Raw genomic sequence first — 16,081 nt, 5'->3', positions numbered from 1 at the left:
GCAAACCGTATGTGTTGACGGGTATGCTACTATACTCTACACTACACTATACACTACACTATACACTACACTATACCCTACACACTACACTATACACTACACTCTACACTACACTATACACTACACTACACTCTACACTACACACTACTATACACTACACTCCACTATACTCTACACTATACACTACACTAAACTATACACTACACACTACACTATACACTACACTTTACTCTACACTAAACTATACACTACACTACACACTACACTTTACTCTACACTACACACTATACACTACACTCGACACTATACTCTACTCTACACTATACACTACACTATACTCTACACTACACTATACTCTACACTATACTCTACACTCGACACTATACACTACACTATACTCTACACTATAAACTACACTATACTCTACACTATACTCTACACTACACTCTACACTATACTCTACACTACACTTTACACTATACTCTACACTATACACTACACTATATACACTACACTCTACACTATAAACTACACTATACTCTACACTATACACTACACAATACTCTACACTATACAATACACTACACTATACACAACACTACACTATACACTACACTCTACACTATACTCGACACTATACACTACACTTTACACTATACACTACACTATACACTACACTACTACATACCTGTCAACCCCTTACCAGTGCCTACCTTATTTGACCAATTCAGACCTTATTGATCACCCCGTGTCCTTATAAATCTCAACGTTCACCCTACAAAGTCCCAGCACAAGGGAGAAACACAAACACACAATTTTTTTTTACTCAATTCCCCTGTACACGAATACGGACAAACCGGACGGGTTCACGGATATGCAGGAGAGGCGGGGGGGGGGCAAAGGCGCTCCAATTCCTCTTCCCAAAGGGGCGCAGAATCAGAATCACCATTCACACTGGAGGAGGAATCTGATGAGCTATGAAGCTCTTCTCACCCGACAACACGAGAAGATGATGTAGAGCACAAAGACAAAGATTCCCCCCTGTATAGCCTTAACAGATTGCTGGGGCAAGAGCTGTCCGCGAGCACTTATGAAGGCCGGCACGGCACACGAGAGGGGGGTGGGTGGAAAGCACCACGCCCGGCCGCCTTTGTCTCCCCAGTGGCGATGTTGACACGCCACAGGAGGTACTCATTTGAGGCTGAGTCGACCTAGGGGAGGCCCAGGACGGGTTCAGATAATCGTCGCTGATGTTGGTCGCGACCGGGAATCGAACGAGGCTCGCCGGATTGGTAGGCTCCGCGCACACAGCCACACACAGCCACACGGCTCGCACACTTCACCCAGCGCCCCTCCAGCAGTGGAGTCAATAACAACAACAGAACTCGTCAGCACCAAGAAAGAGGTGACAGCGCAGATTCTGTAGAACCACTGCCCCCCCCCCCTCTACAGTGCGCCCCCCCCCTCTAGACAGTGCGCCCCCCCCCCCTCTAAACAGTACGGCCCCCCCCCTCTACAGTGCGCCCCCCCCCCCCCTCTTGACAGTGCGGCCCCCCCCTCTCCTGACAGTGCGCCCCCCCCCCTCTAGACAGTGCGGCCCCCCCCTCTAGACAGTGCGCCCCCCCCCCTCTAGACAGTGCGGCCCCCCCCCCCCCTCCTGACAGTGCGGCCCCCCCCTCTACAGTGCCCCCCCTCTACAGTGCCCCCCCCCTCTAGACAGTGCGCCCCCCCCCTTTACAGTGCCCCCCCTCTGCAGTGCCCCCCCCCTCTAGACAGTGCGCCCCCCCCTCTAGACAGTGCGCCCCCCCCCCCCCTAGACAGTGCGCCCCCCCTCCTGACAGTGCTCCCCCCCCTCCTGAGTGCGCCCCCCCCCTCCTGAGAGCGCCCCCCCCTCTAGACAGTGCCCCCCCCCCCCTCCTGACAGTGCGTGTTGCTATGCGACGAGCCTGGGCGAGCGCCGCTCCCGGGGGCGTCCGCCACGTGGGAATTCCTCGGCAGGAAGACGCCGCCAAGAGGCGCGGGAGCTCCTTGATGGACAGTTCGCCCCGCAGCAGGGCACGGGGCGGTGGGCGGTGCACGACCCCCAGCCTCGAGCGCGATCGCACGCACGAGGAGCAAGCAGCAGGGGCAGCAGCAGCAGCAGGGGCAGCAGCAGCAACAGCGGCAGAAGCAGCAGAAGCAGCATCAGCAGCAGGAGCAGCAGGGGGGGGAGCGTCCGTGGTTGACGGCTGTCGTACGGCACCCGCACGGACGCGCGCTCCCTGTGGTGCTACGTCCCATCCCACCAGCGAAATCTGCACTCTGCTGAGTTCATCAGCAGTGGCAACGAAACAACTTCGTTCTGTTGTACCCGTGGACCCACACACCTCCATTACACACCCCCCACGAGTAGCGTTGTCGTGATGTCGCTTTGTCACGACACGATAATGATTTTGGCGATATCGATTTCACCATAACTTTTGTGATTGTACGTCACGGGTCTACTGCTTTGTTGTTTGTGGCTTGCTGGACTTCAAGTACGGATAAGGATGACTTAAGCGTTCTTCAACTGCAGATTACTCAACGCAAATTATGTCTCAAGTCTTCTTAATCGCTGCGACTTTACAATCTATAACGCTCCACAGCGCGCAAGCTTTCAGTTTCACAAGAAATAATCGACGTAACTTCTACTGTACAATAATCTAGGCTTACTGCAGCTTTTCATGCGGGAAAACAAGCATGTCTAACGGGTAAAACATCTCTACATTATAAAACATTTTTGCTGAGCAAGTTATGAGATATGCTGTGAAAAGCGAATCTTTTGGGATTGCCGCTGATCGTCTCCTTCGCGACGTAGCTACGAGATGCGAAAACCTGCATCAATATACTTGTGTGCCTTCGTCGTAAATGTACGACTATCGCGACGGACCATGTTATCGCACGACACACGAACGAAGTGGTATCGACACACCGCGGCGAGCACAGTCAGGAGAGGGGGGGCCTGCCGAACAATATCGACCAGTGGCACCGGTGACACGCCGGCCAACGTGATCATCGCATTGATTCGTGAGCAATTTGCACGGAAGGACGAAAAAAACATCGCCCCGAACAGAAGACCGATACAACGAGACTGAATTTACACCGGTCGCCTCTGGTATATACACACACACACGTTGTGCAACGATTAATTGTGGATGTAAACGCCAAATGAATTCGCTCCTGGAAAGAATCACATTTCTGAATATCAACCACGTCCGAGTCTGCTCAATCCAATTACACACAGCGATAGCAAACAATGCGAGAAATTAAAAACGACAAAGTATGTAACAATGCACTCCTGCTGTATTAGTGCGTATCATAGCCTCCAGGGTCGATACAAGCAGTACCACATTTCAGAAGTCAGCGCTGCTACACGTCCGGTGATGACTATCCTCTGCCATAGGAATGTGGAATTTTCGCTGCTAGCTTAGAGCCGCCCAAAGGGAGGTTTGGTGGATTAGGGAGACATTGAGTGTGTTTGTGAACACGTCACGATCCCATCTCCCAGCCGCACAGAACACGGTGGTCCACAGCAGGACACATGGATCTACTAAATTCTGAACAGAATTCATGATCAACATGGGCTCTCAAGCCACAGTCGTTCAGCGCACCGCAGATTTATAGTAACAGCAGTACGTGGTGGGTGCTTCACTACTCGCTGGGCGTAGCTGCTCCTACACGTTTTACAGTCATCGCATATATCATAAAACGGCATGCACTGAAAAGCGCCATAGACGTTCAATTATGACTGCGTGAGAAAAACATAGGCAAGTCAAACGCGTTCACGCGACTGTTAAGACGAGTGGTCCTTGGGTGAACGTGTCACTGGAGTGAATGGCTGCTGCTGCTGCTGGTTCAGACAGATGATGAAGGAGTGGTAAGCCAAAATGAGAGGACGCGTCCGTCAGGTTTGTTTGTCACTGTGGAGATGGAGCGATTCAAGCGGCTCGATCGACTGTTGCACCGCGGGACCGTCAGGTATAGGCGGCAGCTTTGGCAGGTTCTCATTCAGCGGTGGATAGAGCACGGCTCAAAAAATGATGATCATGACAATGAATGTACCGCCAATAACGCCGAGACATTGTTGCATTTTAAAATACTGTACGACAAAAAAACATTTGGTTTTAATTTGACATGTTCTCGTCGTGACAGGTCAATATTTCCCACCGCAAAGGGCATTCGGTAAATGCCACCATTTACATCGTGATCATCATCATCATATTTTGTATTACCTGATAGAAGGTAGGGTGGTAGGGGGGGGGCCTTACGCCACCGTGATCTCAAGCGAGGTGTCCTCCCGTGCTCGTTAATCACGACGACCTCCTCGGGTTGCGCGTCAAACCGGAGATCTCTCTCGCCAACGAGGGCCCAATGATCACAGCAGCGGTGTTGCAGGCGGAGTGGCAGCCATGTACAAAATCCACTCTCCGTGCCTTCCTTTAAGGTTTCCACATCCTTAAACAGTTTCCTGTTTCCTTATACTGTTTTGCCACTTCAGTAGATTTTCATTTAAACACTTGTTTGGCTGTTGCCAGTGAAAATAAAAGCGTGTTTAATGGTTGGGCTGTTACCGCACTTCTTCTCGCCGGGGTGAATGACAAATTCACGCGCACTGTATATGCCCCCCCCCCCATCTATGAGCAAATCGCTTGGAACGTGCTCGAATTTGTCAGATCTCCGAAGGTCAAGCAAGGTTGATTCTGCCGTGGGCACCGTAAAGCAACGCGGCAGTATCCGTTGTTGTGCAGTACTGCTATGCTCCCATGCCATCAGCAACCCACACTCACCAGCATGCAGTCTCATACATTTTTAAAGACGCAGTTGAGAAAAATGTGAAAAATTCACGACATTATTCATCCTCATTCCCTGCTTGTTACAAACTGCAATGTTTTTTTCTCTCTAAACGAAACACATGCGATTGGAATGAATAAAAACGATCGGCCAGATTTTCAACCAGGTCACAGGCACGCGTGCAAGGAAGCAACACCCCACGATATATATAGCTCGCTCTCGCATTTAGCCACCCTCCAAACTCCCAGTAAACAATACCAACCCCTCCCTCGAGCAGCCACGCAGACAATGTCAGAGACGACCGCCACTCACGCAAAAATCAGCTTGCCGGCGACGCAGGCCCTTCGTGCCCCAGACGATGCCACGCCTGCCACCTCCACGTCGTTAACCCACCCAGGAGACCCTCCTCCCCAAGTCGTTGATGTAACTCGGCTCTCCACCACAGAGTCCACGGGTAGGAAGACGCCCGACCGGCCAAAGAGGGCCTCTCTCGTCAGAGTGACCGAAGGGGCCCACCCCACGTCAACAGCAGTCCACACCCCATGCGTCGGTACATACCGAAACGCTCAACGTTGTTTACGCGCAGGAAGTATTCGAATACGGTGATTATATTACTGATAGCCTTGGGTGATGATAATGGGGCTTGAATACCAAAGGTACTGAAATATTCTTGATAAATATTTGTACGTATGTATGCATGCCGAACTTCTTTCGCAACGCATGTAGCCAACCGTGCAACGCGCACACACATTTCAAGCGACTTAGAATAAACATAGCGTACGTTTAATCGCTGTGGCACCTCAATCAAACATGTTGACCGGAGCGGACGCAAGCAAATACGTGGCAGAGATTTCAGGGCCGACGCCACCACCAATCAGCTATGCTGCCCAACCATAAACGGACACATCGCAATGCTGTCAGTGAGAACCTGTGCACAATATACTGGCTACATTCACCCACAAACACCACGACCGCAAGCGTGCAATAACTTGCAGTGTTCACACCATTTAACATAAACATTGTCCCTTCCTTATCTTTACAGAAAATAGAGATACACGTTTCCTTTTCTAGCACTCAACTTCACAAATTACCAGCATCATGTCCGGTCTGGTTACTCAACTAACATTGTGAGATTTGGCAAATACTCTCAGTCCGGTACAGTAATTATTAAGATCAGTTATTCACCGAAAAACATTGCAAATCTTGAAGTGCTTCTCAGTGTAGTACACAACTACAGTTGATATGCCAAAATGGGCCAGTCGTAGTGACAGTGCATGTGACTACTGATTTCCGCTATGAAACATCTCCTTTACCAGTGGCAAAATATAGTAATAGGTCTTTACCCTTTCAACTGGTACAAAAACTGACACCTTTATACAAGGCATCATGTTTGCAATAACCACAACACAAGAAGTCAAAATGCAAACAAAAAGTTGTACGCCTTTTGGCGTAATCTGATCCAACATCAATGGAGACTAGGCTCTAAGAAAAGCTGTCGGGTGTGGACCAATCAACTTCAAGGACAGTGCATATCATTATGATTATCAGAGTTGTTTATTTCTTTTTGTTTGCATTTTGATTGCTTGTGTTGTGGTTATTGCCAACATGATGCCTTGTATAAAGGTGTCAGTTTTTGTACCAGTTGAAAGGGTAAAAACCTATTACTATACTGACTTCCGGTTGACCAGTTTTTTTATCTGAGCCCAGCCACCTCACATGTTCCGGAAGCATTACCAAATAAAAGCTATAAAACCATGAGAAAAATGTGATCACTTGTGTTGGAGGAGAGAAAATATGAGTGGTTGTGGTCAAAAAGCAGTAATTCTCTCTGGGTAGGGGGTGACAGGAAACGAGTAGCCACATGGTCACCGACGCAAAGTGGGGGAGGATTCTCTGAAATCGAGAGAAAACGTCCTAAGATTACTGAATGAAGTCTACAAATGAGTGTTCCGTGTTGTCTGAGAACCGTAAATCCTCGCCATAAACACAGAAGTGACACATCGTAAAGTGACTACATTTATTCCACTTCCTCAAAAGTGCAGGAAATTAATGAGAGTAGTGGCACTTTTCTTGCGTACCACATTCGCATAAACATGTTGCGAATGGCTCCTGTCGACTCCTGTGACCAAGTTATTGACAAATCTTGTCAACGCAGTTCTTTGGGCAGCGACGACACCGCAGCTGACACAACATCATTGGACTGTTGCAAGTCATCCAAGCATCACCAACACGAACGGAGAGCCGGGACGATCATACGCTTACGTCAATCAATGGACTAAAAGTGGAATACAGTTGTTTTTTGTTGGTCCATTATACTTGGACTCCTGTAAAAATTGTTGGCCATCCCCAAATCCTGTCCCATGAAGGTGGGGAAACTCCTGCAAGCCATGCCGAGCGCAGAGGTTAGCTTATATTTTTTCCAACTACCTTGGTATTATTAATAATCGAGTCATTGTTGGGACCTACTCCAGCGTTCTGTCGAGGTCGGCACAGAAGCGAGCAGGTGCGGTTCCCGTCACGGGCTTCCCGCACCGCGCTTGACAAGTAACATGTGCTTGCAGCGTGCCCCAAGCTCACTTCCCAGTGCAGAGATCCTTCATCCTATCCTTCTGCCTACGACATGGCTCATGAAGGAGTGGCACGTGTTTTATATTATTCTGATCTGACAAGATTCCTCAACAAATGTGCTCCAGGTCGGATCAATATGGAAGCTGTGCGCACAACCCAATGGTGTCCGGAACAAATACTAGACAAGCTTAAGAGGCATATTGTCATGAAACGGCTGTGTGTGTGCGCAATAAAAAAACAATAATATATATCTCCGTGTATTATTTTTTCAGGCGGTCAAGGCAAGTGCTGTTAGCGAGCACCTATGCGGGCCAATACGACACAAACACGTTCAGACACACGCATCCATGAACCAATAAACCCCGTAGACGTGAACGCAGCAGCATGTGAATTGCCAATGGAAACTTAATAATTATGTATGATTGATTTAACCCGAACAGACGGCTTCACTGTTAGTTTTCAAATGTTACTAAGCAGTTTGTGTGTGTTGTGAAAAACATAGCTTGTGCTATTGGTGCCCCCACATGCCTATCATTTATAAACGTGGCGTGCGTCTGATGTCCAGATGCTGGATCACCCACGCACACTGGGGCCTTCAAGCATGGCCATGTCTCTCCTTCACTTGAGCGCAAATCCCAACAAACACCCAGACCTGTGTTTACTCCAAGTCTTGGGAGAGGGCACACTCTCTGGTTCAGCACACGTTCTGTTTGTAGATACAGGCGCTTATTGCAGCCAATGATTTCAATGTTGCAGAACATCACCTTGAGCAGACTTCCATAAGGGTGCCACTGTCACTGAAAAAAATAGCCACGGGTGAATATTGAGGAGACCGCATCACCAACAGGGTTCGAACGTCGCATTTCAAATCTGACACGAACACAGCTCCAACGGAGCACGAACACGTCCAGGTAGGTGGAGCTTAGAAATGGGATTTCTCCTCCCTCGGCTTCTTCCCTCAACCCCAAAGGTCATGGACCTCAATGCCTCAGTTTGGGATGGGGTTGGTGACCCAATCAGGTGTGGGTGGCACACGCCTGTGACCCGAGGCTTCTGGAGGCAGAGGTTGGTGGTACAATCTCGAGATTTATTAAACGACCCATCCCTACCCGCCCCCCGACCGCATGAACCGCGCAGTGACCAATACATGGCAGTACAACAAGTAGGTTCATGAGCCTATTTTAGTGTCAGCCCATCGTTTAGCGTGAGGTTTCCTCCAGGTGCTCCGGCTTTCCTGCCTCACCAAACACACGAAACAACCTTCAAACGTAACCGTCCAAGCATCCCGACGCAGGACCCTCCTGCACAATCATCATTGAGGCTCTGCGAGGTTTCCCGGATAAACACACCACTTAACATTCCTGCAGATCTCACGAGAAAAGGCGCTCGCTCTTTTTTGACAGGGGGATGGATGGGTGGGTTGGGAGGCAGAGAAGCGAGGATGATGATGGCCCAATTGACAAGCAACGTGGCCTCCTTCGCCCCAGTGAAGGATGAGGTTGGATGAGGTTGGAGGGGCTCAGGGTACACACACACACAGGCGGTGCCGGGCTCGGGACCGTTCACGGGCTCCTGCTGTACACCCCAGATAACCTGGAAGCCTCCATACCGAACAGTGACCCCACACACATCAGGCGTGCAACAGCACACTCCACGCAACAGCATATTAGGGAACCGAATGCGAGGAATGAGAGACACTTTTAAGATCAGAACAGAACCCCTAGACCCGGACCGATCACCACCTCCACGCAAACGACACTTGAACTCGGGTTACCCAGACTGTGTGTGTGTGTGCCCCCCATACTTGACCAGCAAATAACCAGCAAATAACCAGACCCCCCCCCCCCCCCACGGCGGCCCTGCCCGGCCCTGTCCGCCGCGCGCGGCCGCGACTGCCCGGCCCCGAACCGGCCGACAGCGACCGCCCCGGGCCGCCTCGGGTCTGCGGGGCCCTCTGTGGCCTGTGGCCAGGGGTCCCACCTCCCTCCCTCGCTCCCTCCGCCCCCGGGTCTCTTACCTCGCCTCGGGGCTCTTGCAGCCGGTCACAGCTCGCTCGCTCGCTCGCCTCCACACTCACTGCTAACCACCTCCTCCTCCTGTTCCTCTCTGCGCTCCGTCACTGCTTGAGCGGCACTTTAGCGTGGCGACCGGCGCGCGTACTGCCCTCTAGTGTGGGGGGGCCCCCTGGTGGTGATGTCTGGAGCTTACCCCCCCCTAGTGGTGAGATCTGGGTTAATTCACCTTAGTGGTGAGTTCTGAAGCCTCCTAGTGGTGAGATTTGAGTTCTATGGGGGTGAGGTCTGGGTGCCCCAAAGTGGTGAGTTCTGGAGCCTCCTAGTGGTGAGATCTGAGGTCTCTGCTGGTGAGGTCTGGGTTACTTCACCTTAGTGGTGAGTTCAGGAGCCTCCTAGTGGTGAAATCTGAGGTCTATGGTGGTGAGGTCCAAGTACACCTTAGTGGCGAGTTCTAGAGCCTCCTAGTGGTGAGATCTGAGGTCTCTGCTGGTGAGGTCTGGTTACTTCACCTCAGTGGTGAGTTCTGGAGCCCCCCCCCCCCCTAGTGGTGAGATCTGAGGTCTCTGGTGGTGAGGTCCAAATACCCCTTAGTGGTGAGTTCAGGAGCCTCCTAGTTGTGAGATCTGAGGCCCATGGGGATGAGGTCTGGGTTACTTCACCTTAGTGGTGAGTTCTGGAGCCCCCCTCCTAGTGGTGAGATACGAGGTCAAATACATTGCTTATGGCTTTATTTTGGTGATTTCGAAAAGTGTTTTGGTTTGGTCATGTTTGTTTGTTGTAGTACGGAGTTAAAATGATGGCTTTAATCTAAGTTGTCTTGTGGTTGTTGTTGTTGTTTGACTTGCATCCCACTGGGATTTTTGCACAGCGTTGGTGTACGGTGCTTTTTTTCTGGAAGACTTTGCAGTTTTTTCCTGGATTTTTCTGTTTGCGCTTAGTCACATAGTCACTTTAAGACGTTTTCTTGTTCATGTTTTTTGTTTTTTGTTTGTTGCGGTTGCACCCGATTTAAGAGCCGAATGGCTCACAGGGCTATACCAAATAAATGAAAAACTAAAAACTGAAACTCTGGTGGTGAGGTCTGGGTTCCCCAAAGTGGTGAGTTCTGGAACCCCCGAGCGGTGAGATCTGAAGTCTCTGGTGGTGAAGTCTGGGCCCCCTCCTGACGACGAGGTGTCATGTCCCTGGAGGTGAGGTTTGGATGTCCAATGGTGATGGGAACCGTCACCCTGGAGTTTCTATTGGTGAGGTGTGGGGGCCCTCTGATGGTAAAAACTGGAATTCCCCACGTGGGAAAATCCAGTAGCTTTGTCGCCCCTTGCTGGTGAAATTACCGCGTGTTTGATTTGTGGGGGTCTCGTGGTGCTGACCAACGTTGACCTCGTTGACTCACACCAGACGCGCGTTGAGGAGATTACGTCGATGCCACGCCACGGGATAAATTGATGTATTTATCCTTGTTGCTTGCATTCTATCCACCTAAACGTGGCCTCGCCACGTTCATCAGGCAAGGCCTAAAGGACCATGCTTTTGAAGGCCACCACCACCGCGAGTGACGCCTCAACGTCGTTGACTGTCTCATTTGGATCGCGCTCACAGTCATCAGTGTACACAGCGTAAGTCCCCAAATGAGGAATGGACATCTCGACCGCTGCCAGCAGCCGCTGTTGTTGCAATTTGATGGCCCGCCCCCCATTGAATGTCTGTCGAAAGGGGCTTCATAACTCACCGGATTCCTCCAGGATACAGACAGATTCCGATAAAAATTCTGATATACGTGGGTGACTTCAACCAATAGCGGAGCCAGGATTTTCAGGTAGGGTGTGGCAAGCCCTCCAGCAATGAAAAATGATAGAGGAGTTGTTAGTAAGTGAGGACTTGCCCCTTGCTTTTAATCCGACGCGTGTGCGGCGATGGCGCAGCCATCGATCGATGGACGAATTCGAACCGCGTTGTGTGATCGGCATCGCGCTCGCTGAAGGTGTTTGCCTTCAGGGAAGTCGTGGACTGTATACGCAACTGCGCACAATTCTATGAGTCACTTATAACCGCTTTGCCATTACTTATTGCCAATTATGGACTCAGACTATTGTCCTATCATCTCATAGAGTCCCTGGCACGTAATAATATGCTACACAGTGGCAGTGGGGGTCGCAAAATGCCGATGTATTACTAATAAACCCCAATGATCCGATCGAAATTAGGGATTTCGATCGGATCATTGGGGGGGGGAGGGGTACGTGCCACTCCCCCCACTAGCTCCGCCAGTGACTTCAACAGCTCATCTATACCTCAGTGGGCCATACCTGCTAAAATAAAACAAATTATTCAGTTTTAGTTTATGTGCTGCGAACCGCCACCCTATCACTTATCTACTCAGTGCGCTCCAGCCTGGCCCAGGAGCTCTTATACACAACTGGTAGATGCACAATTCAATAACGCAAAGCGCCTCGTAACTGGAACACTGGAACTGACACCCTTCTTCCCCTGGTTACCTATTCTGGCAAACTGTCTGCCACGAAATGTCTGCAGAGACACGAAAACTCCAAGGGAGTTTACACGTGTTCTACATTACTCTTTGGTTCTTTCGGTAAAGTCACGTAGGTATAAAATAAAATAGATCACGACGTTTCGGGCGCAACACAAGCGTCCGTCATCAGGAGGGAAAGCATGGCCTGCTGCTGATGCAGACTTCTTTTAAAAGGTTTCTGCTGCTGATGCAGTCAGCAGCAGGCCATGCTTTCCCACCTGATGACGGACGCTTGTGTTGCGCCCGAAACGTCGTGATCTATTTTATTTTATACCTACGTGACTTTACCGAAAGAACCAAAGAGTATGGATTCCTGCAGTCACGAAAGCTTCAAATCAAGAGTGTTCTACATTGTATTGACATACGCAAGAATACAATCAAATACGTTACTCAAATTCAGTAGAGAGATGATTTGTAAACTGAATTGTTAATGTATCCATTCAAAGGTGCTCCTGGTTTGCTTGACATTCAGACGCGGCGCGCTGTTGCTCTTGCCCGCTTTATCTGTGTATTTATTTCGTAATTCGGCCCTCGGCAAAATGAGACTCTAGTATCCGCGTACACGCATAACCTGGAAAGCCAGACCTCAAACCAACGACCACAGCATTGCTGACCCAGCACACACACACGTGTAGATATCAGCTCCGAGTTATACGACATCACGTGCAGTGTTTTTCATTACAAAAAGTGTTTATTAAAAAAACGATACCACGCACGAAACATTACAGTGAGCATGTTGCTGCGTTGGCAGCGGTGCACAGATTACAACGCAACTCAACACACTCGTCAACAACATTGTGGTCTGAATAGGAAAAAATATATATAATGTATAGGAAGAATGACCATTGCCTATGATGCGTTTTTCCTTTTTTAGGGTAATGTTATTTAACGAATTTGTTGAGTTATTTATTCCTGTTATGATTCAAAACGACAGTGAAGACTGCCACAGTGTTATAGCGACGGCCACAGCAACCAGACGCAGTTTGAATAACCGAGAAAAAGGATCTAATTTCGTGTCCGGTGCGATAACAGCCGCTATGTTTCGTTGACGCTGCACGTACAACGTGTCTGGTTTACAACGGGGGACCACGTGTCCCTGGAGGAAGAAAAAAAACACAATTCCGTTTCAAGTGTAAGAGTAATGCCATTCCGTATAAATACATATCTTGAAATAACGTAACTAACACCATTTCCAAACGTGTCGCGCGTGCAGGATTTACGTTTTGAATGACCACATGTACGTATTAATGGCTATGTGACTTTCCCCGACAGAGGCCGTTCATGGTTCATGATCATAACCAATAACCACGTATGTTAGGAGCCAACCACGGTTTAGAGTCTCGTGTTGGTGAGAAAAAGGATTTTTATTGGGGAATTTTGAAAAAATATCTGAGCTAATTACTTTACGAATGTAAACGCTGCACATAAGTGATTTTAAACCCCTTCATTGACCACCGGACCTCTCAAGATGGGGGTGCGTGCGAGTGCCCATCGGAATCCGTGAGATTGACTCGTGATGGCGTGAGACGCGCCGTGGGGAGAGGGGGAGGGAGAAATCGTTTAATTGTGTTCAACTTAAAACGAATTATTATTTGGTGGTGCTGCTACTGCTGTGTTGGCACATGGCGAACACGCGCAATTGATAATATAAATCAAAACATTCGTCAACAACACTCTGACCTTAATAGGAAACTATATATATAACATACGCAACGTTCAAGGCAAATGGTCCTTCTTCATAGCACTCTGCATTGATGTGCTAATGAAGAAGGGCCATTGCCCGAAACGTTGCCTATTGTACATATACAAATGTATTGATATTGACGAACGTGTTGAGTTATTTTGTTGTGCGTGTTGCTTCGGTGCTGCGTAACGCGCACGTGAAACGCGTGAGATTTGAGATATTGAAAACATCGTGCACGTGAGAGCAACTTACCCACCACGTGTGATTGCATAGCAATGCAGAGCACACGTGAACAATATAATAACGCAGGCATTATTATTATGCTTTACTTATTCCCTGCATCGTAGTCTTTATCTAGTTATGGCGACAACTTTGCTGAGACATCACCACGACTACATTTCTAAACTAACGAGAGAGAGAAAAAACCCCACGTTGGTTAAGCTTTCACACGCACTACTTTGCTTCTAAAAACCACACATTGCTTCTAAATTGTGAATACAAGTCTGTACAAAACCACGAGACGCGTACCCTGACGCTCTTGGCTCGCAACACCGCACACACACACGTGCGCGGCTGTCTGTCATCTTGACACTTCTTGTGAACACCTCGCAGGGGGACACGCGGGTCTCAGTGCCGAGTTTTCCGCATTAAACGCAGCGGAGAGAGAACGATCGCCTTGTAGGCGTCCTTGAACTGCCGGTTCATCAGCGCGTAGAGGATGGGGTTAATGCCGCTGTTTAGCCACGTGCAGTTGGCAGCCATCATGTGCCAAATCGGTGGATATGTTCCCTTTCGATCGATGACGTTGAGCACGCAGAACGGCAAATAGCAAACCACAAAGACCAAAAAAATCACGTAACACATCTTGGTGACTTTCTTAAACTCGCCGTCCAGATTTTTTTTCACCGCAGAAGCCGCCGACTTCTCCTTGTTCTTCTTCTTCATATCCCTCCTCTTTTTGGTGACATTCTCACCCGCGTCGAGGTCGCTGGAGTTCGCCGACGCCTCGTCGTGACTTCTGCTCGCGTTGGGCTCGTTCCGCAGCGCCTCCGTCCACGTGCCCGCGGTGGTGTCGGTGGCGCTGTTCGCTGCGTCCAGGCTGCACGAGGTGCTCGCTTCTCGCGGCGCCGCCACCACCGCCGTCTCCCTCCCCTGCGCTCCGGGCGGCCCATGCCCGCTCATCCGCACTCGGTACTTGTGCAGCGCCTTGGACGACACGGCCACCCTCCTGTGGATGAGGCAGTAGAAGACGGTGATGGAGACGATGCCCGCCACGAAGTAGAACACGAGCAGGACGGTGGTGTACGGGCGTCCTCTCTCGCGATGGAAGCTGCACGTGCACACCTGCTTCAAGAAGTCAAAGCTCGTCCAGAGAGGCGCAAACGAAGCGAGACCCATCAGCCACGGGGTGCCCAGGAACGCGGGCATCGTGTACCTGGTGTAGATCCGGTCAAAGAGGCGCTTGTCCCTGATGAGAAAGTAGCGATTGACCGAAATGGAGCCCAGGTTGAGTATGGACACGGCGTTGGACATGAAGAGGAGCAGGCCGAACACTCTGCAGCCGTCCGCTCCCATCCTCCATCTCAAGTGGATGTACGAGTCCACGGTGATCGGCTGCAGAAAGGCGCAGTAGAGGAGGTCTGACAGCGAAAGGTTGACGATGAGCGCGTTCAGCTTGGTCTGCAGCTTCTTCTCGATGCCGAACGCCAGCATGGTCATGCAGTTGCCCAGGGTGCCCACCACCGTGACCAGCACGCCGAGCGCGGCTCCAAAGTAGCGATAATTCTCGATGGATGGATCGCTGCAGGTGAAGTTCTCCATGGCTCGCGTCGTCTCGCCAGCACGGAGTCCCGAGTGCAAAGCTGCTGGACTCTAACCCTGGTAGCTGGGTGTGAGTTTCCTCATTCCTGTGGTTAAAGCTTCGACTCGATTATTGTTTGCGACTCTTTCTCTCTCGAAAAAAAACACTAACAGAAAAAACACACATTCTTTATTAGAATTTCCATCATTATTTATCATATCGTGCGAATCACACGCGCAGACCACTGGAACTGTGGGCTGACCACAGCCCGGAAAACGTAGTGAGCGAAATAAACGCGTGAGCGGGGAAACCCGCGTTAATAATTTGCGAAATTCTGCTATTTTACACCACAGCGAAGAAGTCTGAACACCTGGGCCAAATGAGCATGCATCGTTGCCTTCAGATCCTTGGCAGGAGACGTGTCATTCACGATCTATCCACTGCTAGATGGAGGCTTTCACTCGCCATCTGGCTCCTGCACATTATTTGATTTAATCGTTCCGTCTCCGCGGTGGTTAATTTCCCCGGGCGTGTACCTACTACTACCCTGGCAGCCACTCCGTTGTTAGTCTTGACCGCCAACAATCCTCGCTTCTAGAGACGCGTCCTGCCCAAGCACATTATTAACAGTCAAACTAAAATAATAAATTAACTCTTTTTTATTTTACAAGGTA

The 16,081-nt window shown here is 49.9% G+C and overlaps 1 protein-coding gene and 1 long non-coding RNA gene across 3 annotated transcripts in view; both read right to left on the bottom strand.

Moving 5' to 3' along the window:
- LOC144937642 (uncharacterized) overlaps positions 1-9,527 on the bottom strand; it is a 24,805-nt gene extending 15,278 nt beyond the window's left edge. For both annotated transcript variants that reach the window (XR_013637763.1, XR_013637762.1), the window contains exon 1: positions 9,395-9,527. This is a non-coding gene — a long non-coding RNA (uncharacterized LOC144937642). The remainder of the gene's footprint in view (positions 1-9,394) is intronic.
- Positions 9,528-14,233: 4,706 nt separating this feature from the next.
- Positions 14,234-15,427, bottom strand: GPR84 (G protein-coupled receptor 84). The gene has a single exon (XM_078865005.1). It carries the CDS (start codon positions 15,425-15,427, stop codon positions 14,234-14,236), a length of 1,194 nt encoding a protein of 397 aa, XP_078721131.1.
- Positions 15,428-16,081: the final 654 nt, after the last annotated feature.

The sequence above is a fragment of the Lampetra fluviatilis genome, chromosome 2, assembly GCF_964198595.1.
Source record: "Lampetra fluviatilis chromosome 2, kcLamFluv1.1, whole genome shotgun sequence".
Taxonomy (NCBI): domain Eukaryota; kingdom Metazoa; phylum Chordata; class Hyperoartia; order Petromyzontiformes; family Petromyzontidae; genus Lampetra; species Lampetra fluviatilis.
The sequence above is the reverse complement of the archived record's forward strand: the minus strand, read 5'-3'. Positions and strand labels throughout refer to the sequence as shown.